We start from the raw sequence: 27,840 nt of genomic DNA, 5'->3' as shown, positions 1-27,840 counted from the left end.
TGCCCCAAGTGTGACATAGAGTCTGTGGTAGCTGCATCGGTCTGTACAGTCACCCACTGACTCACCCCGAGAGTGGGACAGAGTCATCCTCGCTGGCGAGGGACGGCCGGTATCTCTCGCTCTGTCTCCGTTAACGCACAGCTCCCACAAAACCCGTCTTTCTCTGAACACCTCTCCTCCGCTTGGTGGCCGACGCGGGCTCCTGGTTCGCCTGATGCCCTTGTCCTCTGTCTCAAACCCGTCCATCGCCTTTCTCGTTAAAAGCTGCCAAGTTGAGAGAGTGGGGCTGGAGAAGCACAGCAGGTCAGGCAGCATCCGAGGAGCTGGGGGGAAAATCGACGGTTCGGGCACCAGCCCTTCAAACTACACAAAAGACTTGGAATATTGTGCACAGTGCTGGTCCCCATATATCAGGAAGGATGTGGAAGCATTGGAAGAGGTGCAGAGGAGATTTACCAGGATGTTGCCTGGTCTGGAGGGAAGGTCTTTTGAGGGAAGGCTGAGGGACTTGGGTCTTTTCTCATTGGAAAGAAGGCTAAGAGGGGATTTGATAGAGACATACAAGATGATCAGAGGATTAGATAGGGGAGACAGTGAGTCTTTTTCCTAGGATGATGATGTCAGCGTGTACGAGGGGGGTATAACTACACACTGAGGGGTGTTAGATTTCAGACAGATGTCAGAGGTAGGTTCTTTACTCAGAGAGTGGTCAGGGCGTGGAATGTCCTCCCTACCGATGTACATTAGGGAGATGTAAACTATCCTTAGATAAGGATGATTTTGGGATAGTGTAGGGGGACGAGCTGAGAGTGGTTCACAGGTCGGCGCAACATCGAGGGCCGAAGGGCCTGTTCTGCGCTGTACTGCCCTACGTTCTATGTCCTGCTCCTTGGTTGCAGACTGACCTGCTGTGCTTTTCCAGCACCGCTCCGATCTTGACTCTGATCTCCAGCGTCTGCAGTAGCCACTTGTGCCTGGGGGAGTGGGCTGGGCTGGGCTCAACAGGGGTGAGGCGTTTCCCCCTCGTGGGTGTTGTCTAGAACTGAGGAAGGGGACACTCTTTAAAAAAAAAAGGAGGGGGACTCCCACTGAGTTAGATTTTCAGTTGACAAACGAGGCGATAGTTATGGGAGGGCGGGGGGGGGGGGGAGCAGACAGGAAGGTGGAGCTGAGAGACTAAATCAGCCGAGATCTTCTCAAATGGGACATCAGGCTTGGGGGCTGAACGGCCTCCTCCCGCTGTTAGCTCTTGCGTTCCTGTTACGTCCTGTCCACCCACCTCTGACGGATCATTTTGGTCATCTCCTGCGAGGTCACCACACGCGGCTTGACGTCATTCATGGTCCTGAGGTGACCCTACAAAGCGGTCGTTGGCAGGTTTCTCGATTAAAGACGACACCCACAAATACAGAGCTGCAACTGGCCCCCCCGGGAGGGTCAGTGCAAAGAAATGGAAGGTGGGACAGGGAGGAGCGAGGGAGGGAGACAAGACGGGTGGGGGTAAGTGGGAGGGGGAGAGAGAGAGAGAGAGAGAGTCAGGGTTGGGGGAGGAGAGAGAGAGAGACGGGGGGGGGGAATGAGAGAGAGGTGGGAATGAGGGGGGAAGAGAGAGAAAAGGTGGGGAGAGGGAGAGAGAGACTGGGGAGAGGGGGAAGGGAGAGAGAGAGACAGTGGGGAGAGGGGGAAGGGAGGGAGAGAGAGAGAGAGAGAGTGTGTGTGAGAGAGAGAGAGAGACAGTGGGGAGAGATAGAGAGAGAGTGAGACCGTGGGGAGAGGGAGAAAGAGAGGGGGAGAGAGAGAGACAGTGGGGGGAGAGAGAGAGCGAGACAGTGGGGAGAGGGAGAAGGGAGAGAGAGAGGGAGACAGTGGGGAGAGAGAGAGAGAGCGAGACAGTGGGGAGAGAGTGAGACAGTGGGGAGAGAGTGAGACAGTGGAGGGAGGGGGAAGGGAGAGAGACGGTGAGAGAGAGAGTCGGGGGGAGAGAGAGATGGGGGAGAGAGAGACGGGGGAGAGAGAGAAGGGGGAGAGACAGACAGGGAAAGAGAGAGATGGGGGAGAGAGAGGGGGGGGAGAGAGAGACGGGGGGAAGAGAGAGACGGGGGGGAGAGAGAGAGATGGGGGGGAGAGAGAGAGGGGGGGAGAGAGAGAGACAGGGGAAGAGAGAGATGGGGGGAGAGAGAGACGGGGAAAAAGAGAGACGGGGGAGAGAGACGGGGGAGACAGACACGGGGGAGAGAGGGGGGAGAAAGAGACGGGGAGAAGAGAGACGGGGAGAGAGAGGCGGGGGAGAGAGAGAGACGGGGGAGGAAGAGAGACAGGGGAGAGAGAGATGGGGGAGAGAGACTGGGGGGATAGAGAGACGGGGGGAGAGAGATGGAGGGGAGCGAGACGGTGGGGGGGGGGGGGAGAGAGAGAGACAGTGTGAGAGAGACGGGAGTGAGAGACCGGGGGAGAGAGAGAGACGGAGGGGAGAGAGAGAGAGAGAGAGAGACGGGGAGAGAGACAGGGGCAGAGAGACGGGGAGAGAGAGAGAGAAGGGGGGAGAGACAGGGTAGAGAGAGAGACGGGGGAGAAGAGAGACGGGGGGATAGAGAGACGGGGGAGGGAAAGAGACGGAGGAGAGAGAGAGAGGGGGGAGAGAGAGGCGGGGAGAGAGAGAGAGAGACGGGGAGAGAGGCGGGGGGAAAGAGAGACGGGGGGAGAGAGAGAGACGGGGGAGAGAGAGAGGGGGGAGAGAGAGGCGGGGGAGAGAGAGAGGCGGGGGAGAGAGAGAGACGGGGGAGAGAGAGAGAGCGGGGAGAGAGAGACGGGGGGAGAGAGAGATACGGGGGAGAGAGAGAGAGGGGGGAGAGAGAGGCGGGGGGAGAGAGAGAGACGGGGAGAGAGGCGGGGGGAAAGAGAGACGGGGGAGAGAGAGAGAGACGGGGAGAGAGAGAGACGGGGGAGAGAGAGAGACGGGGGGAGAGAGAGAGACGGGGGAGAGAGAGAGACGGGGGGAGAGAGAGAGACGGGGGAGAGAGACGGGGAGAGAGAGACTGGGGAGAGAGAGACGGGGGGAGAGAGAGACGGGGGGAGAGAGACGGGGGGGTGAGAGAGAGAGACGGGGAAGAGAGAGAGAGAGACGGGGGAGTGAGAGAGAGAGACGGGGGAGTGAGAGAGAGAGACGGGGGAGAGAGAGACGCGGGGAGAGACGGGGGGGGGGGGAAGAGAGACAGGGAGAGAGAGATGGGGGGATAGAGAGACGGGGGAATAGAGAGATGGGGGGAATAGAGAGATGGGGGGGAGAGAGAAACGGGGGGATAGAGAGACGGGGGGATAGAGAGACGGGGGGATAGAGAGAGAGATGGGGGGATAGAGAGACGGGGGAGAGAGAGACGGGGGGATAGAGAGACGGGGGGAGAGAGAGACGGGGGAGAGAGAGAGACGGAGGGATAGAGAGAGAGACGGGGGAGAGAGAGAGACGGGGGAGAGAGAGAGACAGGGGATAGAGAGACAGGGGAGAGAGACGGGTGGGAGAGAGACGGGTGGGAGAGAGATGGAGGGGAGCGAGACGGGGGGATAGAGAGACAGGGGGGATAGAGAGAGAGATGGGGGGATAGAGAGACGGGGGAGAGAGAGACAGAGGGATAGAGAGACGGGGGGAGAGAGAGACGGGGGAGAGAGAGACGGAGGGATAGAGAGAGAGACGGGGGAGAGAGAGACAGGGGATAGAGAGACGGGGGGATAGAGAGGCGGGGGGATAGAGAGACGGGGGGAGAGAGAGACGGGTGGGAGAGAGATGGAGGGGAGCGAGACGGGGGGAGAGAGACGGGGGGATAGAGAGACAGGGGAGAGAGAGACAGGGGATAGAGAGACAGGGGATAGAGAGACAGGGGAGAGAGACGGGTGGGAGCGAGATGGGGGGAAAGAGATGGGGGAGAGAGACAGGGGGAGAGAGAGACAGGGGATAGAGAGACAGGGGAGAGAGATGGTTGGGAGAGAAATGGAGGGGAGCGAGACGGGGGGAGAGAGAGAGACGGGGGGAGAGAGAGAGACGGGGGGAGAGAGAGAGAGACGGGGGAGAGAGAGACAGGGGATAGAGACGGGTGGGAGAGAGATGGAGGGGAGAGAGACGGGGGGAGAGAGACGGGGGGGGTGGAGAGACGGAGGGGAGAGAGACGGGGGGGGGGGAGAGAGACCGGGGGAAGAGAGACGGGGAAGAGAGAGAGATGGGGGGAGAGAGACGGGGGGAGAGAACGGGGAGAGAGACGGGGGGAGAGCGACGGGGGGGAGAGAGAAACGGGGGGAGAGAAGCGGGGGGGGAGAGAGATGGAGGGGAGAGAGACGAGGGAGAGAGTGAGGGGGAGAGAGATGAGGTGAGAGTGACGGGGGAGAGAGAGACGGGGGGAAGAGAGAGACGGGGGAGAGAGAGAGACGGGGGGAGAGAGAGAGACGGGGGAGAGAGAGAGACGGGGAGAGAGAGAGACGGGGGAGAGAGAGAGACGGGGAGAGAGAGAGACGGGGGAGAGAGAGACGGGGGAGAGAGAGAGACGGGGGGAGAGAGAGACGGGGGGGAGAGAGAGACGGGGGGCTGAGAGACGGGGGGGCTGAGAGAGAGAGGGGGGAGAGAGAGAGAGACGGGGGTGAGAGAGACGGGGAGAAAGAGACGGGGAGAAAGAGACGGGGGAGAGAGAGAGACGGGGGGTGAGAGAGACGGGGAAGAGAGAGAGAGAGACGGGGAAGAGAGAGAGAGACGGGGAAGAGAGAGAGAGAGACGGGGAAGAGAGAGAGAGAGAGACGGGGGAGAGAGAGAGAGACGCGGGGAGAGACGGGGGGGGGGGAAGAGAGACAGGGAGAGAGAGATGGGGGGATAGAGAGACGGGGGAATAGAGAGATGGGGGGAATAGAGAGATGGGGGGGAGAGAGAAACGGGGGGATAGAGAGAGAGATGGGGGATAGAGAGACGGGGGAGAGAGAGACGGGGGGAGAGAGAGACGGGGGGAGAGAGAGACGGGGGAGAGAGAGAGACGGAGGGATAGAGAGAGAGACGGGGGAGAGAGAGACAGGGGATAGAGAGACAGGGGAGAGAGATGGGTGGGAGAGAGATGGAGGGGAGCGAGACGGGGGGAGAGAGACGGGGGGGATAGAGAGACAGGGGGGATAGAGAGAGAGATGGGGGGATAGAGAGACGGGGGGATAGAGAGACGGGGGGGATAGAGAGACGGGGGGAGAGAGAGATGGGGGAGAGAGAGACGGAGGGATAGAGAGAGAGACGGGGGAGAGAGAGAGACGGGGGGAGAGAGAGACGGGGGGATAGAGAGACGGGGGAGAGAGACGGGTGGGAGAGAGATGGAGGGGAGCGAGAGCGGGGGAGAGAGATGGGGGGATAGAGAGACAGGGGAGAGAGAGACAGGGGATAGAGAGACAGGGGAGAGAGACGGGTGGGAGAGAGATGGAGGGGAGCGAGACGGGGGGAAAGAGATGGGGGAGAGAGACGGGGGGAGAGAGAGACAGGGGATAGAGAGACAGGGGAGAGAGATGGGTGGGAGAGAAATGGAGGGGAGCGAGACGGGGGGAGAGAGAGAGACGGGGGAGAGAGAGACGGGATAGAGACGGGTGGGAGAGAGATGGGGGGGTGGAGAGACGGAGGGGAGAGAGACGGGGGGGGGGGAGAGACGGGGGGGGGGGGGGGGAGAGAGAGACCGGGGGAAGAGAGAGAGATGGGGGGAGAGAGACGGGGGGAGAGCGACGGGGGGGAGAGAGAAACGGGGGGAGAGAAGCGGGGGGGGAGAGAGATGGAGGGGAGAGAGACGAGGGAGAGAGTGAGGGGGAGAGAGACGGGGTGAGAGTGACGGGGGAGAGAGAGACGGGGGGAAGAGAGAGACGGGGGAGAGAGAGAGACGGGGGGAAGAGAGAGAGACGGGGGGTGGATATGGTGGTGGGAAGGAGGTCAGAGGGTGGAGGTTAGGTGGTGGGGGGGGGTGGGGAAGGGGTGCGAGGAAGGGGCAGATTGCAATGTAAAAGGATGAAGTGCGCCAGGAGGAACAGAGTGCATTATGGAGCGGGGATGTTTCTCAATGAGGAATAATGTGGACTGTTGTTGTGTTCAGTTCAGTGAGCTCAGTGTTTTGCTCTATCCCATGACTGGCTCATTTCTGTCAGTCGTTATAATAGCTGCTGAGTTGACACTGCACCATCGCCCCCTCGTCGTGTCATTGACTGAGTGACAAGTGACATTTTCACCAAAAGACTCAGGCTGTCAGGGGACCTGCCGTGGAATGTCAGGAAGATTTGGGAAACGCTGTAACCTGAGAAATGGGTCACGGGTGTTGGGGAACGGAGGGACCAAGAGGGGGAACGGGAGGAAGTGGAGTGAGAACACAGCCCGAAACAGCTGGGGACAACCAGAGGGAGGGCAAGAGAAGTGTCGAGAAACAGCTGGGAAAACAGGAAGATACACAGAGGTGTGAAAACTAAAATGTGGGAGGAGGGACTGGCAGAGAGAGAGAGGGAGAGAGAAACGGAGAGAGAGAGAGAGACAGAGACAGAGAGAGAGGGACAGAGAGAGAGAGGGACACAGAGAGAGAGAGAGAGACACACACACAGAGAGACACACACACACAGACAGAGAGAGAGACAGAGGGGGACAGAGAGAGAGAGACAGAGAAAGAAACCTGAAGGGTGCAGTTAGTGAAGAACATGGAGCAAGTAATGATCCGAATGATAAAGAGATAGACTTTGAGATAGAGTGAGCTCTGGATCCAGAAAGGAATATATAATAGAGGGAGGCAGCCAGCTGCACAGGAAGTGAGACAGGGGTATACAGTCAGGGTCAGTGAGCTCAGTTTGGCCAAAGCACACTGATTGACCTGACACAGACAGGGGAAGTGAGGATTGATGTAATGGTTTTAAAGTTGTGGATGTGTTGCATATTTCAGCACCGCCCTAGCTGCTGTACCTGCTTTCCCTTGCCAGGCTCTGAAGTTGGCATTGAGTCAACGAAACCTCTCTGCTGTTGTTTTAATCACAGCGATTGTGCAGCTGCCTCTGTACACAACTGTACTGCCTTCCTTGTAAAGTCTGTCCCTGCCTGAGGTTCCTTCCCTCCGTATGTTCAGAAACCCTCTGTCTAGATTTCTTTCCTGCATTGCTCTCTCCGTCTCTCTGTCCTTCTCTCTTCGTCCCTCTCTCTCTCTCTGTCCCTCTCCCTCTTTCTGTGTGTCTCTCTCTCTCTGTCCTTCTCTGCCCCTCTCTCTCTCTCTGTCTGTCCCTCTCCCTGTGTGTGTCTCTCTCTCTGTCCCTCTCTCTCTCTGTCCCTCCCTCTCTCTGTCCTTCTCTCTCTCTCCCTGTCCCTCTCTCTCTCTCCCTGTCCCTCTCTCCCTCTGTCCCTCTCTCTCTCCCTGTCCCTCTCTCCCTCTGTCCCTGTCCCTCTTTCTCTCTGTCCGTCCCTCTCTCTCCCTGTCCCTGTCTCATTGTCCCTCTCTCTCCTCCTTTCCTCAGCCTGGTACCTGGACAGGACTTTTCGCACCTCGTTGTGATTGAATTCTGGAACGGCCGTGTCACTTTGGCTGTCTTGTGTTAGTTTTCTCTCTCACTGTTGGTATTCCCTGCACACTCTTCTCCCCCTCCTCCACCCCACCCCCCGGCCACCTTCTCACCTCACAGCCAGAGAGAATCCAAAGGCGTGCGGTCACACTGAGAGGAAATTCAGAGACTGCCCAGGCTCCTGGGGAAAGAATGACTCAGAGCGGGAGGCGCGCCGCGCAAGTGTGCTTGCTCTCAGCACCGCCAGGGGGGCCCGGCAGCAATGATCCTCACCCCTCGCTCGCTGACTGACTCCCGTTTCTCAATTCCCAGGGCGGGGGCACGGCCAGGCGAAGCTCAAGGGGGGCCTGGTGACATTCGGAGCTGATCAGCGGCTGAGACGCACGGTGGGAGGGCGACTCCTAGCCCATTCCGACGGCCTGGCGTCCAGGCTGTCCCAGCTTCCCCACGAACTGGTGAAGCTCCCCCCACCCAACCGACCCCCACAAACTCGCCTGCCCCCCAAGCTTCTGAAGGCTGGGTTTCACTCGACCACGCTCTCACCCTACTCGGGGTGGGGGGGGAGGGGGGGGGGTGGGCGTTGGCAGGGTCACTCTAGTCTCAGTGCGGAGGGAGCGCTGCAATGTCTGCGGTGTCTTCTCGTCCGTCAAGGCACGAAGGGAAACAAAAAAATCCCCCCACAGTTGGCGCGCGGGTGTTTCACATCGAGGATGAGGAAACCAGGCCGAGGGTGGGGGTTACAGATCATGCTTCACCTTCGAGGCAGCACACTAACTCAGTGGTTAGCACCGCTGCCTCACCGCGCCAGGGACCCGGGTTCAATTCCAGCTAAATTACCCATAGTGCCCCAGGGATGTGCAGGTTAGGGTGAATTGGCCGTGCTAAATTACCCATAGTGCCCAGGGATGTGCAGGTTAGGATGGATTGGCCGTGCTAAATTACCCATAGTGCCCCAGGGATATGTAGGTTGGGGTGGATTGGCCATGCTAAATTACCCATAGTGCCCAGGGATGTGCAGGTTAGGGTGGATTGGCCATGCTAAATTACCCATAGTGCCCCAGGGATGTGCAGGTTAGGGTGAATTGGCTATGCTAAATTACCCATCGTGCCCAGGCATATATAGGTTAGAGTGGATTGGCCGTGGTAAATTAACCATAGTGCTCCAGGGATGTGCAGGTTATGGTGGATTGGCCGTGCTAAATTACCCATAGTGCCCAGGGTTGTGTAGGTTAGGGAGGATTGGCCGTGCTAAATTACCCATAGTGCCCAGGGTTGTGTAGGTTAGGGTGGATTGGCCGTGCTAAATTAACCATAGTGCCCAGGGATGTGCAGGTTAGGGTGGATTGGCCGTGCTAAATTACCCATAGTGCCCAGGGTTGTGTAGGTTAGGGTGGATTGGCCATGCTAAATGACCCATAGTGCCCAGGGATGTGCAGGTTAGGGTGGATTGGCTGTGCTAAATTACCCATAGTGCCCAGGGATATGTAGGTTTGGGTGGATTGGCCATGCTAAATTACCCATAGTGCCTAGGGATGTGCAGGTTAGGGTGGATTGGCCATGCTTCATTACCCACAGTGCCCAGGTTGTACAGGTTAGGGTGGTATGGCCGTGCTAAATTACTCCTAGCGCCCAGGGATGTGCACGTTAGGGTGGATTGGCCGTGCTAAATTACCCATAGTGCCCAGGGATGTGCAGGTTAGGGTGGATTGGCCGTGCTAAATTACCCATAGTGCCCAGGAATGGGCAGGCTCGGGTGGGTTAGCCATGGAAAATGCTGGCTTACCAGATTGGATAGGGGGCTGTGCCTGGTTAGGAGGTTCTTCCGACGATTGGCTTGGAGCTGATGGGCTGAATGGCCTGCTTCCACACTGTCGGGATTCTATGAGTTGCACTCAGCACTGGCTGGGCCTCAGCTGGAGCACGGGAGCCTCAGGAAGAGGGGTCTGGCCTCGGGAGTACAGGATAGATTCGCTGGAAAGATCCCTGGACTTAAAGGGTCAAATTAGAAGGGCCATTTATCTGTTGTCGGGCTGAATTCCCTCAACTTTAACTGGAAATTTCAAACTTTCTCGCTATGAGTACGGTTCAGAATAGAGAAGAGGGAGAAACCATTCCTGCAGGTGGGAGAATCAAAGTGGCCGGCTTTCCAGGTTCGGGGCGGGAACTGGGAGGAGGGTTTGACCCTGCGTCGTCTTCCAGCCCCAGTCTCCTGGACCTGGCAGTGCCTGGCCTCTGTCCGGACCCAGGAAGTGAGCGCGCCGCAGGCAAAACCCACCTCCCCAGGTGCAAATGGAGGCAGAACCCCACCCCCGAGAATCAGTTAAAGTCGCTCGGTTCCATTCCTGGCAAACCAGGGTCCAGTCCTTTCCAAAGAAATCCGTGCTCGGCCTGGTAACCACGCCGAGCAGTTTCTTGGAACCACAAGGATCCCCCCCCCTAATCGTGCCACCCCCCACCTTGTACAGGCATCACTTGCACCAGAACCGGTCCAAATACCTTAGTTACCTGGACCCTCCTTCCTACACCATTTATCCAGCCACATAATTACTCCCTAATTCTGTCAGTCCGCTCACTAGCACTTGGGACTAGAAGCAGCAATCCTTCAGTTGGTACATCAACAGCAGTCCACGTCCTTCCAAACAGTGCTTGTGATTTTGGAAGGCACTTCAAGGGAGCCTTGGTGAATTGCTCCAGTGCATCTTGTGGACAGTAAAGCCACTGAAGTCAGGTAAAGAAAGCGACTTCAGACTTCAAGCTTAGCATACACCCAAGGGTGCACACACTAAAACGATGAGTGTAAAATCACGCCAAAAAATCTGATGAGCAACATTATCGTGGGAGCGAGTCTTTCGATCCTGCACAGAATAAACCCCCCCGCCGCTTTGTCCATTTCACAAAAAAAAAATTCACTGATTTGGCCGGAGCCCTGATCAACTTTGGGAGTGTCGTTTGGCAGCAGCAATGATCCAAGGGTCGAGAGTGCGGCGCTGGGGAAAAAAAAAGCCCAGCTTGGGGGGGGGGGGGGGGTCAGGCAGCATCTGAGGAGCAGGAGCCCTCCTTCAGGTGTAAGACGTGGGGCAGTGGGATTACTTTGGGGATCGATACAGGGCTATGGGGAGAGAGAGTGGGGCAGTGGGATTAGTTTGGGGATCGATACAGGGCTACGGGGAGAGAGAGTGGGGCAGTGGGATTAGTTTGGGGATCGATACAGGGCTATGGGGAGAGACAGCGGGGCAGTGGGATTAGTTTGGGGATTGATACAGGGCTATGGGGAGAGAGAGCGGGGCAGTGGGATTAGTTTGGGGATCGATACAGGGCTATGGGGAGAGAGAGTGGGGCAGTGGGATTAGTTTGGGGATCGATACAGGGCTATGGGGAGAGAGAGTGGGGCAGTGGGATTAGTTTGGGGATCGATACAGGGCTATGGGGAGAGAGAGCGGGGCAGTGGGATTAGTTTGGGGATCGATACAGGGGTATGGGGAGAGAGAGCGGGGCAGTGGGATTAGTTTGGGGATTGATACAGGGCTATGGGGCGAGAGAGTGGGGCAGTGGGATTAGTTTGGGGATTGATAGGGGGCTATGGGGACAGAGAGTGGGGCAGTGGGATTAGTTTGGGGATTGATACAGGGCTATGGGGAGAGAGTGGGCAGTGGGATTAGTTTGGGGATCGATACAGGGCTATGGGGAGAGAGAGTGGGGCAGTGGGATTAGTTTGGGGATTGATACAGGGCTATGGGGAGAGAGAGTGGGGCAGTGGGATTAGTTTGGGGATGATACAGGGCTATGGGGAGAGAGAGTGGGGCAGTGGGATTAGTTTGGGGATTGATACAGGGCTATGGGGAGAGAGAGTGGGGCAGTGGGATTAGTTTGGGGATTGATACAGGGCTATGGGGCGAGAGAGTGGGGCAGTGGGATTAGTTTGGGGATTGATAGGGGGCTATGGGGAGAGAGAGTGGGGCAGTGGGATTAGTTTGGGGATTGATACAGGGCTATGGGGAGAGAGAGTGGGGCAGTGGGATTAGTTTGGGGATTGATACAGGGCTATGGGGAGAGAGAGTGGGGCAGTGGGATTAGTTTGGGGATTGATAGGGGGCTATGGGGAGAGAAAGTGGGGCAGTGGGATTAGTTTGGGGATGGATACAGGGCTATGGGGAGAGAGAGCGGGGCAGTGGGATTAGTTTGGGGATTGATAGGGGGCTATGGGGCGAGAGAGTGGGGCAGTGGGATTAGTTTGGGGATTGATACAGGGCTATGGGGCGAGAGAGTGGGCAGTGGGATTAGTTTGGGGATTGATACAGGGCTATGGGGAGAGAGAGCGGGGGCAGTGGGATTAGTTTGGGGATTGATACAGGGCTATGGGGCGAGAGAGTGGGCAGTGGGATTAGTTTGGGGATCGATACAGGGCTATGGGGAGAGAGAGTGGGGCAGTGGGATTAGTTTGGAGATCGATACAGGGCTATGGGGAGAGAGAGTGGGGCAGTGGGATTAGTTTGGGGATTGACACAGGGCTATGGGGCGAGAGAGTGGGCAGTGGGATTAGTTTGGGGATCGATACAGGGCTATGGGGAGAGAGAGTGGGGCAGTGGGATTAGTTTGGAGATCGATACAGGGCTATGGGGAGAGAGAGTGGGGCAGTGGGATTAGTTTGGGGATTGACACAGGGCTATGGGGCGAGAGAGTGGGCAGTGGGATTAGTTTGGGGATCGATACAGGGCTATGGGGAGAGAGGGTGGGGCAGTGGGATTAGTTTGGGAATCGATACAGGGCTATGGGGAGAGAGAGCGGGGCAGTGGGATTAGTTTGGGGATTGATACAGGGCTATGGGGAGAGAGAATGGGGGCAGTGGGATTAGTTTGGGGATTGATACAGGGCAGGCCCAGCCACGTCCCCCATGGACAATGAAACCTTTCCTGGTCTGGGCTTTCAGGAGTAGGAAGTTTTAGGTGCGCTGCCATTACTCGGTCCCCAATCGGTTCATAAAATCTGACGCTCAAGACTAGGGGTGGGGTGGGCGGAAAGTGGGCTGAGAATTACAGCCAGATTTGTCAGGAATGAAATGTGAAAGACCTTGGCTCTAAATTTCTTTGGTGAACAGCAATTAGTGCAGGGTCAGTTGTCCACTTTAATTCTGTGACTGACAGGGAACGGAGATTTGGGTCAAAGGCAGAGTTGGGTCACAGCTCAGTGACGATTTTCACTGAACAGCAAAACAGGACCGTGCAGCCTAACTGAAACTCTTCCTGTTCCTCCAGAAGACGACAGTGCTGTCTGGGAAGAGGGCTGGATGTAAAAGATCCAACAGCCACAGGGGTGGAGGGGCGGGGGGGGAGATTCCTCAATCCAATAGTTAACAGAAGGGGGACAGAATAGCTGGCCATTTAATGGGAATGTCCCTGAAGAATCATCACTGTGGATCTTCCCATGCAACAAAGAGGTCGCGAACTGACCTTAGGCACCCACCAACGCTTTCACAGCAGCTTGGCCCATGTTCCACCACGCCCTCCCTGACCAACTCGCCAACCAGGAACATTTCCAGCGATAACCCCCCCCCCACCAACGACGTAAATCATAAATCAGGCCTTCGGCCCACCCGAGAGACATGATATTTTTGGCACAGCTGCAGCAGCGAAAGGAAAACATAAGCACGACATGTCTAAGGGCTGAGGCCGTTTCAGCCAGTCCCCGAAGGATACTGACTTCCTCTCAATCCCAGATTCTAAACTCCTGCCCAGATTTTCCACCCATCACAGCCAAGATAGCCCATTGCAAGAACTTCATTGCATTGCCCGACAACCCTATATCCCCTTATCAATTCAAAACTAATCCCACTGCCCCCGCTCTCTCTCCCCATAGCCCTGTATCAATATCCAAACTAATCCCACTGCCCCCGCTCTCTCTCCCCATAGCCCTGTATCGATCCCCAAACTAATCCCACTGCCCCGCTCTCTCCCCACAGCCCTGTACTGATCCCCAAACTAATCCCACTGCCCCACTCTCTCTCCCCATAGCCCTGTATCGATCCCCAAACTAATCCCACTGCCCCCGCTCTCTCTCCCCATAGCCCTGTATCGATCCCCAAACTAATCCCACTGCCCCCGCTCTCTCTCCCCATAGCCCTGTATCGATCCCCAAACTAATCCCACTGCCCCGCTCTCTCTCCCCATAGCCCTGTATCGATCCCCAAACTAATCCCACTGCCCCACTCTCTCTCCCCACAGCCCTGTACTGATCCCCAAACTAATCCCACTGCCCCACTCTCTCTCCCCACAGCTCTGTATCAATATCCAAACTAATCCCACTGCCCCCGCTCTCTCTCCCCATAGCCCTGTATCGATCCCCAAACTAATCCCACTGCCCCGCTCTCTCTCCCCACAGCCCTGTACTGATCCCCAAACTAATCCCACTGCCCCACTCTCCCCCCATAGCCCTGTATCAATCCTCAAACTAATCCCACTGCCCCGCTCTCTCTCCCCATAGCCCTGTGTCAATCCCCAAACTAATCCCACTGCCCCACTCTCTCCACATAGCCCTGTATCAATCCCCAAACTAATCCCACTGCCCCACTCTCTCCCCCCATAGCCCTGTATCAATCCCCAAACTAATCCCACTGCCCGCTCTCTCTCCCCATAGCCCTGTATCAATCCCCAAACTAATCCCACTGCCCCGCTCTCTCTCCCCATAGCCCTGTATTGATCCACAAACTAATCCCACTGCCCCGCTCTCTCTCCCCATAGCCCTGTATCAATCCCCAAACTAATCACACTGCCCCACTCTCTCCCCCCATAGCCCTGTATCAATCCTCAAACTAATCCCACTGCCCCGCTCTCTCTCCCCATAGCCCTGTATCGAAACCCAAACTAATCCCACTGCCCCACTCTCTCTCCCCATAGCCCTGTATCGATCCCCAAACTAATCTCACTGCCCCACTCTCTCCCCATAGCCCTGTATCAGTCCCTAAATTAATCCCACTGCCCCACTCTCTCCCCATAGCCCTGTATCAGTCCCTAAATTAATCCTATTGCCCTTCTCTCTCCCCATAGCTCTACAGTATGTCGCTTTCATGGGCGTGCTTGATGGGGGAGGGAGTATTGATGGAGCTTTACTCTACATCGAACCCTGTGCTGTTCACCTGTCCCGGGAGTGTTTGATGGGGATAATGCATAGTCATCTTTACTTCGAATTGACTCTCAGTTTGAAAGGGAGAGGGAGGGTTAATCTGTACCTAACCCTGAGCTGTCCATGTCCTGGTCATATTTGATGGGGATAGTAGCAAGGACCTTCACTTTTAGTCCAAATAAGTAGAGAGTGGTTTACTCTCAGTTGAAGAGAAGATAATGAGATTGACTCTGCATCTCCATGCTGGACCTGTCCTGGGAGTGTTTGACAGGGACAGTGTGGAGTAAAGGGAGCTTTACTCTATCGAACCCTTTGCTTAACCTGTCTTGGGAATGTTTGACGGATACATCGTCAAGGGACGTTCACTCAAAAGAGCAGAGCGAGCTTTACTCTGTATCTAACCCTGTGCTGTCCCTGTCCCTGGGAGTGTTTGATGGGGGGGACAGTGTAGAGGAAGCTTTACTCTGTATCTAACCCTGTGCTGTCCCTGTCCCTGGGAGTGTTTGATGGGGGGGACAGTGTAGAGGAAGCTTTACTCTGTATCTAACCCCGTGCTGTCCCTGGGAGTGTTTGATGTGGGGACAGTGTAGAGGGAGCTTTACTCTGTATCTAACCCCATGCTGTCCCTGGGAGTGTTTGATGGGGGGGACAGTGTAGAGGGAGCTTTACTCTGTATCTAACCCCGTGCTGTCCCTGGGAGTGTTTGATGGGGGGGACAGTGTAGAGGGAGCTTTACTCTGTATCTAACCCCGTGCTGTCCCTGTCCCTGGGAGTGTTTGATGGGGGGGACAGTGTAGAGGGAGCTTTACTCTGTATCTAACCCCGTGCTGTCCCTGGGAGTGTTTGATGGGGGGGACAGTGTAGAGGGAGCTTTACTCTGTATCTAACCCCGTGCTGTCCCTGGGAGTGTTTGATGTGGGGACAGTGTAGAGGGAGCTTTACTCTGTATCTAACCCCATGCTGTCCCTGGGAGTGTTTGATGGGGGGGACAGTGTAGAGGGAGCTTTACTCTGTATCTAACCCCGTGCTGTCCCTGGGAGTGTTTGATGGGGGGGACAGTGTAGAGGGAGCTTTACTCTGTATCTAACCCCGTGCTGTCCCTGTCCCTGGGAGTGTTTGATGGGGGGGACAGTGTAGAGGGAGCTTTACTCTGTATCTAACCCCGTGCTGTCCCTGGGAGTGTTTGATGGGGGGGACAGTGTAGAGGGAGCTTTACTCTGTATCTAACCCCGTGCTGTCCCTGTCCCTGGGAGTGTTTGATGGGGGGGACAGTGTAGAGGGAGCTTTACTCTGTATCTAACCCCGTGCTGTCCCTGGGAGTGTTTGATGGGGGGGACAGTGTAGAGGGAGCTTTACTCTGTATCTAACCCCGTGCTGTCCCTGTCCCTGGGAGTGTTTGATGGGGGGACAGTGTAGAGAGAGCTTTACTCTGTATCTAACCCTGTGCTGTCCCTGTCCCTGGGGAGTGTTTGATGGTGATAGTGTCGAAGGTCCTGTGCAGATACCCTTGATTTTGCCTCAATGCAGTGAAATTAGAAACGCAGTGACTGCAGCTCTGCCCATGCTGAATTTGTTGGCACCTCTTTTGCACTCTGTCCTTCCAACCAGACAGCCGACAGTCACAGTTTTCCATGTCACAGGGACAAGCTCTGGGGACACATGGATTTCTCTGGCCTGGCAGCTACAGTTGTTCGGTAACATCAGAGAATCATAGAATCCCTACAGGGTGGAAGCAGGCCATTTGGCCCATCTTGTCCACACTGACCTACCCTATCCCCCACACAGCTAATCCACCCTGACCTGCACATCCCTGGGCACTATGGGTAATTTAGCATTGCCAATCCACCCTAACCTGCACATCCCTGGGCACTATGGGTAATTTAGCATGGCTAATCCACCCTAACCTGCACATCCCTGGGCACTATGGGTAATTTAGCACGGCCAATCCACCCTAACCTGCACATCCCTGGGCACTATGGGTAATTTAGCATGGCTAATCCACCCTAACCTGCACATCCCTGGGCACTATGGGTAATTTAGCACGGCCAATCCACCCTAACCTGCACATCCCTGGGCACTATGGGTAATTTAGCACGGCCAATCCACCCTAGCTTGCATACCCTTGGACTGTGGGAGGAAACCGGAGCACCCGGAGGAAACCCACGCAGACATGGGTGGAGAATGCGAAAACTCCACACAGACAATCGCCCAGAGAGTGGACCCGAACCTGGGATCCTGGTGCTGTGAGGCAGCGTGCTGTCTGGCGAATAGCTGAGGCCCCAACAAAAGCACCCAAATAATTAGAGTTCCTGCCCGTTACCTCTGTTTGCACCCATCTCAGCACCGGTGACTGGGCTCCAAGCTCTGGTAATAAACGCTCCATCCCCCCCCTCCCCCCCGAGCGAGAACTTAAGGGCCGCTCGTGCGGTTTTGGCTCAATTTCACCCAACCAGATTCCAGCGAGACAATCTATTGCCAGTGATAATCGTCAAAGTTAACGGGTGACTGGCTGCTTGCCCGCCTCTGCGGCTGCAGCCTGTGTCCCTCCTACCCCTCTCTGGGCACACCTCCAAATTTGCCATCATTGTCTGCCCAATGCTCCCTTTGTGTGGAACGATCCGCGCACTCTCTGACTCGCTCCCAGTCAAAGGGGGCAGCGTGCATTTTATCCTGGTCCAGGAATTCCTGCTTGTAAAACGCAGTGGGTGGGGGTGGTTTGGGGGGGGGGGGGGGTCAGCTGAGGGGGCTTCCGAGCTGGTTTCTCCCCTGCAGGCCTGGCAGTCTTAAAACCAGAGTGACCTGAAATCCACTATCTCACAGAGCTGGCTCAATCCTTACGCACTGTACGCTATCAGAACAGCCCCAATCCCTTCCCACAGTGCACAGCCACTGAGGAGACGCACAGATTAGTTGACAGCCAACAGCATTTTCCCCATGGTAGGGGAGTCTGAATCGAGAGGGCACAGGTATAGATGGTAGAGAATCCCGACAGTGCGAAACCAGGTCCTTTGGTCCGTCGAGCCAACACTGACCCTCCGAAGAGCATCCCCACCCAGATCACCCCTTGCCCTCTCCCTACATTTCCCACAGCCAATCCACCCTAACCTGCCCATCCCTGGGCACTATGGGTAATTTAGCATGGCCAATCCACCCTAACCTGCCCATCCCTGGGCACTATGGGTCATTTAGCACGGCTACTCCACCATAACCTGCACATCCCTGGGGCACTATGGGTAATTTAGCACAGCCAATCCACCCTAACCTACACATCCCTGGGCACTATGGGTCATTTAGCACGGCTACTCCACCATAACCTGCACATCCCTGGGCACTATGGGTAATTTAGCACAGCCAATCCACCCTAACCTACACATCCCTGGGCACTATGGGTCATTTAGCATGGCCAATCCACCCTAACCTGTACATCCCTGGGCACTATGGGTAATTTAGCATGGCCGATCCACCCTAACCTGTACATCCCTGGGCACTATGGGCAATTTAGTATGGCCAATCCACCCTAACCTACACATCCCTGGGCACTATGGGTAATTTAGCACGGCCAATCCACCCTAACCTACACATCCCTGGGCACTATGGGTAATTTAGCACGGCCAGTCCACCCTAACCTGCACATCTCTGGGCACTATGGGTAATTTAGCACGGCCAACCCACCCTGACCTGTACATCCCTGGGCACTATGGGTAATTTAGCATGGACAATCCACCCTGACCTGTACATCCCTGGGCACTATGGGTAATTTAGCATGGCCAATCCATCCTAACCTGCACATCTTTGGACTGTGGGAGGAAACTGGAGCACCCGGAGGAAACCCATGCAGACACGGGGTGGGGGGTTGGAAAATGTGTAATCCCCACACGGACAGCTGCCCTGAGGTGGGAATCGAACCTGGGTCCCCGGCGCCGTGAGGCAGCGGCTCTACCCACCGAGCCACCGTGCCGCCCCTTTGCTTCGGGGTTTGGCCCGAAGCGACGCAGGTCAGGAATTCTGACCCCCCCCCCCCCCCCAACTTGACGGAGACTGATTTCACGACACTGTCGCGGGCTTGGAGCCCCCCTGCGCAACTTTAAAACTGTCCCCCTTGCAGCGATGCACAGCCTCGAGTGGCTGACAACCTGCCTGCTGCCTGCTCGTGTTGGCCAGTCACAGCCATGTCTGCTTCCTGTTTTTTTTTGGGCCGCTGTCTCTGCAGGAGTGTGAAGCGGTGGATAGCTGCATCCAGAGGTCGCTGTCCGCCCTCTACCCTCCTTTTGAAGAAACCGCCGGCACCCTCCTGGGCCAGGTCTTCGACGTGTTGGAGAAAACCTTCCGCCATGACGCTCTGCGCTACATCGTTGACTTCCTTATCCCCGCAAAGCACATTCTGGAGACCGTCCAGCATCAGGCCTGTGTAAGTGTCAGCCGGGGGGGGGGGGGTGGGGGGGGGGCGCGGGGAGGAGAGAGCTGCACCAGGAATGGGGGAAGGCAACAGCGGGGGGTTGGGGGTTTGCTCCTTATCGAGAGACGGAGGCCACCGTTGCGAATTGGAGAGAAGCGGGGTGGAGAATCAGTGACGGGCCCTCTTGGGGAAAAGGCAACACCACTTGGGCCACGTGGGCTGTGATCCCTGACTAGCCTCGATTGACCAAGAGAAATCTGTTTGTGTCAGCATGTGGGGAGGGGGGTTGGGGGTGGTCAGCATAGGCTTCACTGTGAGGCTCTCGATCTGTAAACTCTTATCGAACGCGTGCTCCCCGCCCTGGTCCGGAGTGAGGATTCAGACTGGAACGTCGAAAGGTCGTAAGAGCAGAGAGACTAGGCCATACAGCTCCGCTAGTCAATCCTGGCCACTAAGTTTCTCAACCCATTCTCCCCATAACCCTCGACCACCAGGAACCTCTCTCTCTCTCAGTCTTAAATACACTCAAGGATGTAGGTTCCACAGCCTTCAGTGGCCATCAACTCCAGAGATTCACCACTCTCTGGCTGAAGGGGTTTATCCTCAGCTCCTTTACTATCAGCCTGTGCCCACGGGCCGGGGACTCTCCGACCAACGGAAACACCTACCCAACATCCAGGCCGTCAGCAGGGGGAGGGGAAAGCGGGGAGGGGGAGAGGGAAGGGGAGGGGGAGGGGGAGGGGGAGGGGAGAAGGGGAAGGGGAAAAGGGGAAGGGGAGGGGGCAAGGGGAGGGGGCAAGGGGAGGGGGATGTGGAGGGGGCAAGGGGAGGGGGAGGAGGCAAGGGGAGGGGGAGGGGGCAAGGGGATGGGAGGTGTGGGGAGGGGAGAGTGTGGAGGGGGAATGGGGAAGGGAGAGGGGGAGTAGGGATGAGCAGTGGTGGGGTGGGGTGGTGGGGTGTGGTGGGGTGGGGTGTGGGCTGTGGTGTGGCGTGTTGGGGTGGTGGGTGTGGGGTGGGATTGTGGTGGGGACTGGTGGGGTGGGCAGTGGTGGGGTGGGTTGGGGTGTGGTGGGATGTGGTGTAGGGTGGTGTTGGGTGTGGTGTGGTGGGGGTGTAGTGGGGGTGTGGTGTGGTGGGTGTGTGGTGGTGTGTAGTGGGGGTGGGGGTGTGATGGGTGTGTGCTGGGGGTGTGTGGTGGTGTATGCTGGGGGTGTGGTGGTGTGTGGCTGGGGAGGGGTGGAGGTGTGGTGGTGTGTGGTGGGTGTGTGGTGGGGGAGTGCTGGTGTATGGTGGGGGAGGGCTGGTGTGTGGTGGGGGTGTGGTGGGGTAGGGGTGGGAGTGTGGTGGGTGTGTGGAGTGGGGTGGGGTCTGGTGTGGTGTGGGTGTAATGTGGTGTGTGTGTGGTGTGTATGGTGGTGTGTGGTGGGGGTGGGGGTGTGGTGGTGTGTGGTGGGGTGCATGGTGGGGTGCGTGGTGGATGTGTGTGGTGGATGTGTGTGGTGGGGTATGGTGGGGGCGTGGTGGGGGGGCGTGTGGTGGGGGTATTTGGTGGGGGTATGGTGCATGTGTGTGTTGAGCGGGTGTTGCGGGTGGGTGTGTGGTGAGCGTGTGGTGGGCGTGTGGTGGGCGTGTGGTGGGTGCGTGTGGTGGGGGTGTGGTGGCGTGTGGTGGGGGGCGTGCCTAATGTGTGGTGGGGTATGGTGGGGGTGTGTTGCGGGTGGGTGTGTGGTGAGCGTGTGGTGGGCGTGTGGCGGGAGTGTGTGTTGCGGATGAGTGGTGGGTGTGTGGTGGGGGTGGGTGTGTGCTGGGTGTGTGGTGGTGGTGCGTGGTGGGGGTGTGTGTGTGTGTTGGGTGTGTGTGTGTGTTGGGTGTGTGTGTGTGTTGGGTGTGTGGTGGTGTTGGTGCGGGTGGGTGTGTGGTGTATGGTGGTGTGTGGTGAGTGTGTGGTGGTTGTGGTGGTGTGTGGTGTGTGTGGGTGTGCGGTGGGTGTGTGATGGGGTGGGTGGTGGGGGGACGAGTGTGTGGTTGGTGTGGGTGTGTGGTTGGTGTGGGTGTGTGATGGGGGTGGGGGGTGTGTGGCGGGGGGTGTGTGGCGGGGGGTGTGTGGCGGGGGGTGTGTGGCGGGGGGTGGTGGATGTGGTGGGGGTGTGTGGGGGTGGTGGGGTTTGTGGGGGTATGTGTTGTGTGTGGTGGGTGTGGGGTGTGTATGTGGTGGTGTATGTGGTGGGGGTGTGGCGGGGTGGTGGTGTGTGGTGGTGTGTGTGGTGGTGTGTGTGGAGGGTGTGGTGGGGGTGTGGTGGTGTGGTGGTGTGTGTGGTAGGGGTGTGGTGGTGTGTGTGTTATGTGTGTTGGTGTATGTGGTGGGGGTGTGGCGGGGTGGTGGTGTGTGGTGGTGTGTGTGGTGGTGTGTGTGGAGGGTGTGGTGGGGGTGTGGTGGTGTGGTGGTGTGTGTGGTAGGGGTGTGGTGGTGTGTGTGTTATGTGTGTTGGTGTATGTGGTGGGGGTGTGGCGGGGTGGTGGTGTGTGTGGTGGTGTGTGTGGTTGTGGTGTGTGTGGAGGGTGTGTAGTGTGTGGTGGTGTATGTGGTAGGGGTGTGGCGGGGTGGTGGTGTGTGTGGTGGTGTGTGTGGCGGGGTGTGTGTTGTGTGTGGTGGTGGGGGTGTGGTGGTGTGTGTGGTGGTCTGTAGCGGGGTGTGTGGTGGGGGTGTGGTGGGGGTGTGGTGGGGGTGTGCTGGTGTGCGGTGGGTGTGCTGGTGTGTGGTGGTGGGCGTGTGGTGGTGGGCGTGTGGTGGGGGGCGTGTGGTGGGGGGCGTGTGGCGGTGGGGGTGTGGTGGGGGGGTGTGGCGGTGGGGGTGTGGCGGTGGGGGTGTGGCGGTGGGCGTGTGGCGGTGGGCGTTTGGTGGTGGGTGTGTGGTGTGTGTGTGGTGGTGGGCGTGTGGTGGTGGGCGTGTGGCGGTGGGCGTGTGGCGGTGGGCGTGTGGTTGGTGGGGGTGTGTGGTGGTGGGCGTGTGGTGGTGGGTGTTTGGTGGTGGGTGTGTGGTGTGTGTGTGGTGGTGGGCGTGTGGTGGTGGGTGTTTGGTGGTGGATGTGTGGTGTGTGTGTGGTGGTGGGGGTGTGTGGTGGGGGTGTGTGGTGGTGGGCGTGTGGTGGTGGGTGTGTGGTGGGGGTGTGTGGTGGTGGGCGTGTGGTGTGCGGTTGGTGGGGTTGTGTGGTGGTGGGCGTGTGGTGGTGGGCGTGTGGTGGTGGGCGTGTGGTGGTGGGCATGTGGTGTGCGGTTGGTGGGGTTGTGTGGTGGTGGGCGTGTGGTGGTGGGCGTGTGGTGGTGGGCGTGTGGTGTGCGGTTGGTGGGGTTGTGTGGTGGTGGGGGTGTGTGGTGGGGGGCGTGTGGTGGGGGGCGTGTGGTGGTGGGCGTGTGGTGTGCGGTTGGTGGGGTTGTGTGGTGGTGGGCGTGTGGTGGTGGGCGTGTGGTGGTGGGCGTGTGGTGGTGGGCGTGTGGTGTGGGTGTGGTGGTGGGCGTGTGGTGTGGGTGTGGTGGTGGGCGTGTGGTGTGGGTGTGGTGGTGGGGGTGTGTGGTGGGGGGCGTGTGGTGGTGGGCGTGTGGTGGGGGGCGTGTGGTGTGCGGTTGGTGGGGTTGTGTGGTGGTGGGCGTGTGGTGGTGGGCGTGTGGTGGGGGGCGTGTGGTGGGGGGCGTGTGGTGGGGGGGCGTGTGGTGGGGTTGTGTGGTGGCGGGGGGGTGTGGTGGGGGGTGTGTGGCGGGGGGTGTGTGGCGGGGGGTGTGTGGCGGGGGGTGTGTGGCGGGGGGGTGTGGCGGGGGGGTGTGTGGCGGGGGGTGTGTGGCGGGGGGTGTGTGGCGGGGGGTGTGTGGCGGGGGGTGTGTGGCGGGGGGTGTGTGGCGGGGGGTGTGTGGCGGGGGGTGTGTGGCGGGGGGTGTGTGGCGGGGGGTGTGTGGCGGGGGGTGTGTGGCGGGGGGTGTGTGGCGGGGGGTGTGTGTGGGGGGGTGTGTGGCGGGGGGTGTGTGGCGGGGGGTGTGTGGCGGGGGGTGTGTGGCGGGGGGTGTGTGGTGGGCGTGTGTGGTGGATGTGGTGTATGTGGTGGGGGTGGTAGGGGTGTGGTGGTGTGTGTGTTGTGTATGTGGTGGGGGTGTGGCGGGGTGGTGTGTGGTGGTGTGTGTGGTGGTGTGTGTGGTAGGGGTGTGGTGGTGTGTGTGTTATGTGTGTTGGTGTATGTGGTGGGGGTGTGGCGGGGTGGTGGTGTGTGTGGTGGTGTGTGTGGTTGTGGTGTGTGTGGAGGGTGTGTAGTGTGTGGTGGTGTATGTGGTAGGGGTGTGGCGGGGTGGTGGTGTGTGTGGTGGTGTGTGTGGCGGGGTGTGTGTTGTGTGTGGTGGTGGGGGTGTGGTGGGGGTGTGGTGGTGTGTGTGGTGGTCTGTAGCGGGGTGTGTGGTGGGGGTGTGGTGGGGGTGTGCTGGTGTGCGGTGGGTGTGCTGGTGTGTGGTGGTGGGCGTGTGGTGGTGGGCGTGTGGTGGGGGGCGTGTGGTGGGGGGCGTGTGGTGGGGGGCGTGTGGTGGGGGGCGTGTGGCGGTGGGGGTGTGGTGGGGGGGGTGTGGCGGTGGGGGTGTGGCGGTGGGCGTGTGGCGGTGGGCGTTTGGTGGTGGGTGTGTGGTGTGTGTGTGGTGGTGGGCGTGTGGTGGTGGGCGTGTGGCGGTGGGCGTGTGGCGGTGGGCGTGTGGTTGGTGGGGGTGTGTGGTGGTGGGCGTGTGGTGGTGGGTGTTTGGTGGTGGGTGTGTGGTGTGTGTGTGGTGGTGGGCGTGTGGTGGTGGGTGTTTGGTGGTGGATGTGTGGTGTGTGTGTGGTGGTGGGGGTGTGTGGTGGTGGGTGTGTGTGGTGGTGGGCGTGTGGTGTGCGGTTGGTGGGGTTGTGTGGTGGTGGGCGTGTGGTGGTGGGCGTGTGGTGGTGGGCGTGTGGTGTGGGTGTGGTGGTGGGGGTGTGTGGTGGGGGGTGTGTGGTGGTGGGCGTGTGGTTGGTGGGGTTGTGTGGTGGTGGGCGTGTGGTGGTGGGCGTGTGGTGGTGGGCGTGTGGTGGTGGGCGTGTGGTGTGGGTGTGGTGGTGGGCGTGTGGTGTGGGTGTGGTGGTGGGGGTGTGTGGTGGGGGGCGTGTGGTGGTGGGCGTGTGGTGGTGGGCGTGTGGTGGGGGGCGTGTGGTGGGGGGCGTGTGGTGTGCGGTTGGTGGGGTTGTGTGGTGGTGGGCGTGTGGTGGTGGGCGTGTGGTGTGGGGCGTGTGGTGGGGGGCGTGTGGTGGGGGGCGTGTGGTGGTGGGCGTGTGGTGGGGTTGTGTGGTGGCGGGCGTGTGGCGGGGGGGTGTGGTGGGGGGTGTGTGGTGGGGGGTGTGTGGTGGGGGTGTGTGGCGGGGGGTGTGTGGGGGGGGGTGTGTGGCGGGGGGTGTGTGGGGGGGGGTGTGTGTGGGGGGGTGTGTGGCGGGGGGTGTGTGGCGGGGGGTGTGTGGCGGGGGGTGTGTGGCGGGGGGTGTGTGGCGGGGAGTGTGTGGGGGGGGGTGTGTGGCGGGGGGTGTGTGGCGGGGGGTGTGTGGGGGGGGGGTGTGTGGGGGGGCGTGTGTGGCGGGGGGTGTGTGGCGGGGGGGTGTGGCGGGGGGTGTGTGGCGGGGGGTGTGTGGCGGGGGGTGTGTGGCGGGGGGTGTGTGGCGGGGGTGTGTGGCGGGGGGTGTGTGGTGGGGGGTGTGTGGCGGGGGGTGTGTGGCGGGGGGTGTGTGGCGGGGGTGTGTGGCGGGGGGTGTGTGGTGGGCGTGTGTGGTGGATGTGGTGTATGTGGTGGGGGTGTGTGGGGGTGGTAGGGGTGTGGTGGTGTGTGTGTTGTGTATGTGGTGGGGGTGTGGCGGGGTGGTGTGTGGTGGTGTGTGTGGAGGGTGTGGTGGTGTGTGTTGTGTGTGTGGTGGTGTATGTGGAGGGTGTGGTGGGGGTGTGGTGGTGTGTGTGGTGGTCTGTAGCGGGGTGTGTGGCAGGATGTGGTGGGTGTGGGTCTGGTGGGTGTGGTGGGGTGTGGCGGGTGTGTGGTGGTGTTTGGTGGTGTGTGTTGTGGGTATGTGTTGTGGGTATGTGGTGGGGGTGTGTGGTGGGGGTGTGTGGTGGTATGTGTTGTGGGTGTGTGGTGGGGGTGTGTGGTGGGGGTGTGCTGGTGTGCGGTGGGGGTGTGTGGTGGTGGGGGTGTGTGGTGGGGGTGTGTGGTGGGCGTGTGGTGGTGGGCGTGTGGTGGTGGGCGTGTGGTGGTGGGCGTGTTGGTGGTGGGCGTGTGGTGGTGGGCGTGTGGTGGTGGGCGTGTGGTGGGGGGCGTGTGGTGGGGGGCGTGTGGTGGGGGGCGTGTGGTGGGGGGCGTGTGGTGGGGGGCGTGTGGTGGGGGGCGTGTGGTGGGGGGGCGTGTGGTGGGGGGCGTGTGGTGGGGGGCGTGTGGTGGGGGGCGTGTGGTGGTGGGCGTGTGGTGGGGGCGTGTGGTGGTGGGCGTGTGGTGGGGGGCGTGTGGTGGTGGGCGTGTGGCGGGTGCGTGTGGTGGGGGTGTGTGGTGGTGGGCGTGTGGCGGGTGCGTGTGGCGGGTGCGTGTGGTGGGGGTGTGTGGTGGGGGTGTGTGGTGGGGGTGTGTGGGTGTGTGTGGTGGGGGTGTTGTGTGTGTGTTGGTGTGTGTTGGGTGTGTGCTGGTGTGTGACCTGGTGTGTGGTGGAAGTGTGGTGGGTGTGCTGGGGGCGTGTGGGTGTGGTTGGTGTGTGGTGGATGTGCTGGTGCGGTGTGGTGGTGGGTGTGTGCTGTTGTGTGGTGGGTGTGTGGGGTGGTGGGCATGTAGTGGGGGTGTGTGGTGGGCGTGTGTGGTGGGTGTGTGTGGTGGGGGGTGTGTGGTGGGGGGTGTGTGGTGGGGGGTGTGTGGTGGTGGGCGTGTGGTGGGGGGTGTGTGGTGGGGGTGTGTGGTGGGTGTGTGTGGTGGGGGGTGTGTGGTGGGGGTGTGGTGGTGGGTGTGGTGGTGGGTGTGTGGTGGGTGTGTGGTGGGGGTGTGTGGTGGGTGTGTGTGGTGGGGGTGTGTGGTGGGTGTGTGTGGTGGGGGGTGTGTGGTGGGTGTGTGTGGTGGGGGGTGTGTGGTGGGGGGTGTGGTGGTGGGTGTGGTGGTGGGTGTGTGGTGGGTGTGTGGTGGGGGTGTGTGGTGGGTGTGTGTGGTGGGGGTGTGTGGTGGGGGTGTGGTGGTGGGTGTGGTGGTGGGTGTGTGTGGTGGGTGTGTGTGGTGGGTGTGTGTGTGTGGTGGGTGTGTGTGGTGGGTGTGTGTGGGTGTGTGTGTGTGGTGGGTGTGTGTGGTGGGTGTGTGTGGGTGTGTGTGTGTGGTGGGTGTGTGTGGTGGGTGTGTGTGGTGGGTGTGTGGTGGGGGTGGGTGTGGTGGTGGGCGTGTGGTGGGGGGTGTGTGGGTGTGTGTGGTGGGTGTGTGTGGTGGGTGTGTGTGGGTGTGTGTGTGTGGTGGGTGTGTGTGGTGGATGTGTGTGGTGGGTGTGTGTGGGTGTGTGGTGGGTGTGTGGTGGGGGTGTGTGGTGGGTGTGTGGTGGGTGTGTGGTGGGGGTGTGTGGTGGGTGTGTGTGGTGGGTGTGTGTGGTGGGTGTGTGTGGGTGTGTGTGTGTGGTGGGTGTGTGTGGTGGGTGTGTGTGGTGGTGGGTGTGTGGTGGTGGGTGTGTGGTGGTGGGTGTGTTGTGGTGGGTGTGTGGTGCGGGTGTGCTGGTGTGCGGTGGGGGTGTGCTGGTGTGTGTGGTGGGGGTGTTGTGTGTGTGTTGGGTGTGTGCTGGTGTGTGGTGGAGGTGTGATGGGTGTGCGGTGGGTGTGCTGGGAGTGTGTGGGGGTGGTTGGTGTGTGGTGGGTGTGCTGGTGTGTGGTGTGGTGGTGGGTGTGTGCTGTTGTGTGGTGGGTGTGTGATGGGTGTGCTGGTGTGTGGTTGGTGTGTGGTGGGTGTGTTGGGTGTGTGCTGGTGTGTGGTGGGTGTGTGCTGATGTGTGTGTTAGGTGTGCTGGGGTGTGGTGTGCTGGGTGTGTGTTGTTGTGTGGTGGGTGTTGTCCTAGTGTGTGGTGTGTGTGGTGGGTATGTGCTGGTGTGTGTGCTGGGGTGGGTGTGTGTGGTGGGTGTGTGTTGGGTGTGCTGGTGGGTGGGTGTGTCCTGGTGTGTGGTGTGTATGTGCTGGTGTGCGCGCTGGGGTGGGTGTGCTGGTGTGTGGTGGGTGTGTGTTGGGTGTGCTGGTGTGTGGTGGGTGCATGCTGGGGTGGGGTGTGGTGGTTGTGTGGTGGGGTGTGGTGTGGTGGGTGTGTGCTGGTGTGTGGTGGGTGTGTGTTGGGTGTGCTGGTGTGTGGTGAGTGTGTGCTGGGGTGTGGTGGGTGTGTGTGCTGGTGTCTGCTGGGTGTGTGGTGTGTGTGTGTGCTCGTGTCTGCTGGGTGTGTGCTGGTGTGTGGTGGGTGTGTGCTGGTGTGTGGTGTGGTGGGTGTGTGCTGGTGTCTGCGGGGTGTGTGCTGGTGTGTGGGGTGTGGTGGGAGTGTGATGTGTGGGGTGTGGTGGGTGTGTGCTGGTGTCTGCTGGGTATGTGTTGGTGTGCTGGTATCTGCTGGGTGTGTGCTGGTGTCTGCTGGGCGTGTGTGGTGTGCTGGTGTGTGTGGTGGGTGCGTGTTGGGTGTGCTGGTGTGTGGTGAGTGTGTGTGCTGGTGTGTGTGGTGGGTGCGTGGTGGGGTGTGTGTTGGGTGTGCTGGTGTGTGGTGAGTGTGTGTGCTGGTGTGTGTGGTGGGTGCGTGG

General features: G+C 59.5%; 1 protein-coding gene across 1 annotated transcript in view; it reads left to right on the top strand.

Annotated features, from left to right (window-relative positions):
• The window catches only part of LOC140472344 (uncharacterized), an 81,634-nt gene that overhangs the window by 7,629 nt on the left and 46,165 nt on the right, over window positions 1-27,840 (top strand). The window contains exon 2 of the mRNA XM_072567482.1: window positions 18,851-19,048. Coding sequence (XP_072423583.1) covers window positions 18,851-19,048 — 198 coding nt within the window. The remainder of the gene's footprint in view (window positions 1-18,850; window positions 19,049-27,840) is intronic.

The sequence above is a fragment of the Chiloscyllium punctatum genome, unplaced genomic scaffold (assembly GCF_047496795.1).
Source record: "Chiloscyllium punctatum isolate Juve2018m unplaced genomic scaffold, sChiPun1.3 scaffold_302, whole genome shotgun sequence".
In the NCBI taxonomy this organism is placed as follows: domain Eukaryota; kingdom Metazoa; phylum Chordata; class Chondrichthyes; order Orectolobiformes; family Hemiscylliidae; genus Chiloscyllium; species Chiloscyllium punctatum.
The sequence above is the reverse complement of the archived record's forward strand: the minus strand, read 5'-3'. Positions and strand labels throughout refer to the sequence as shown.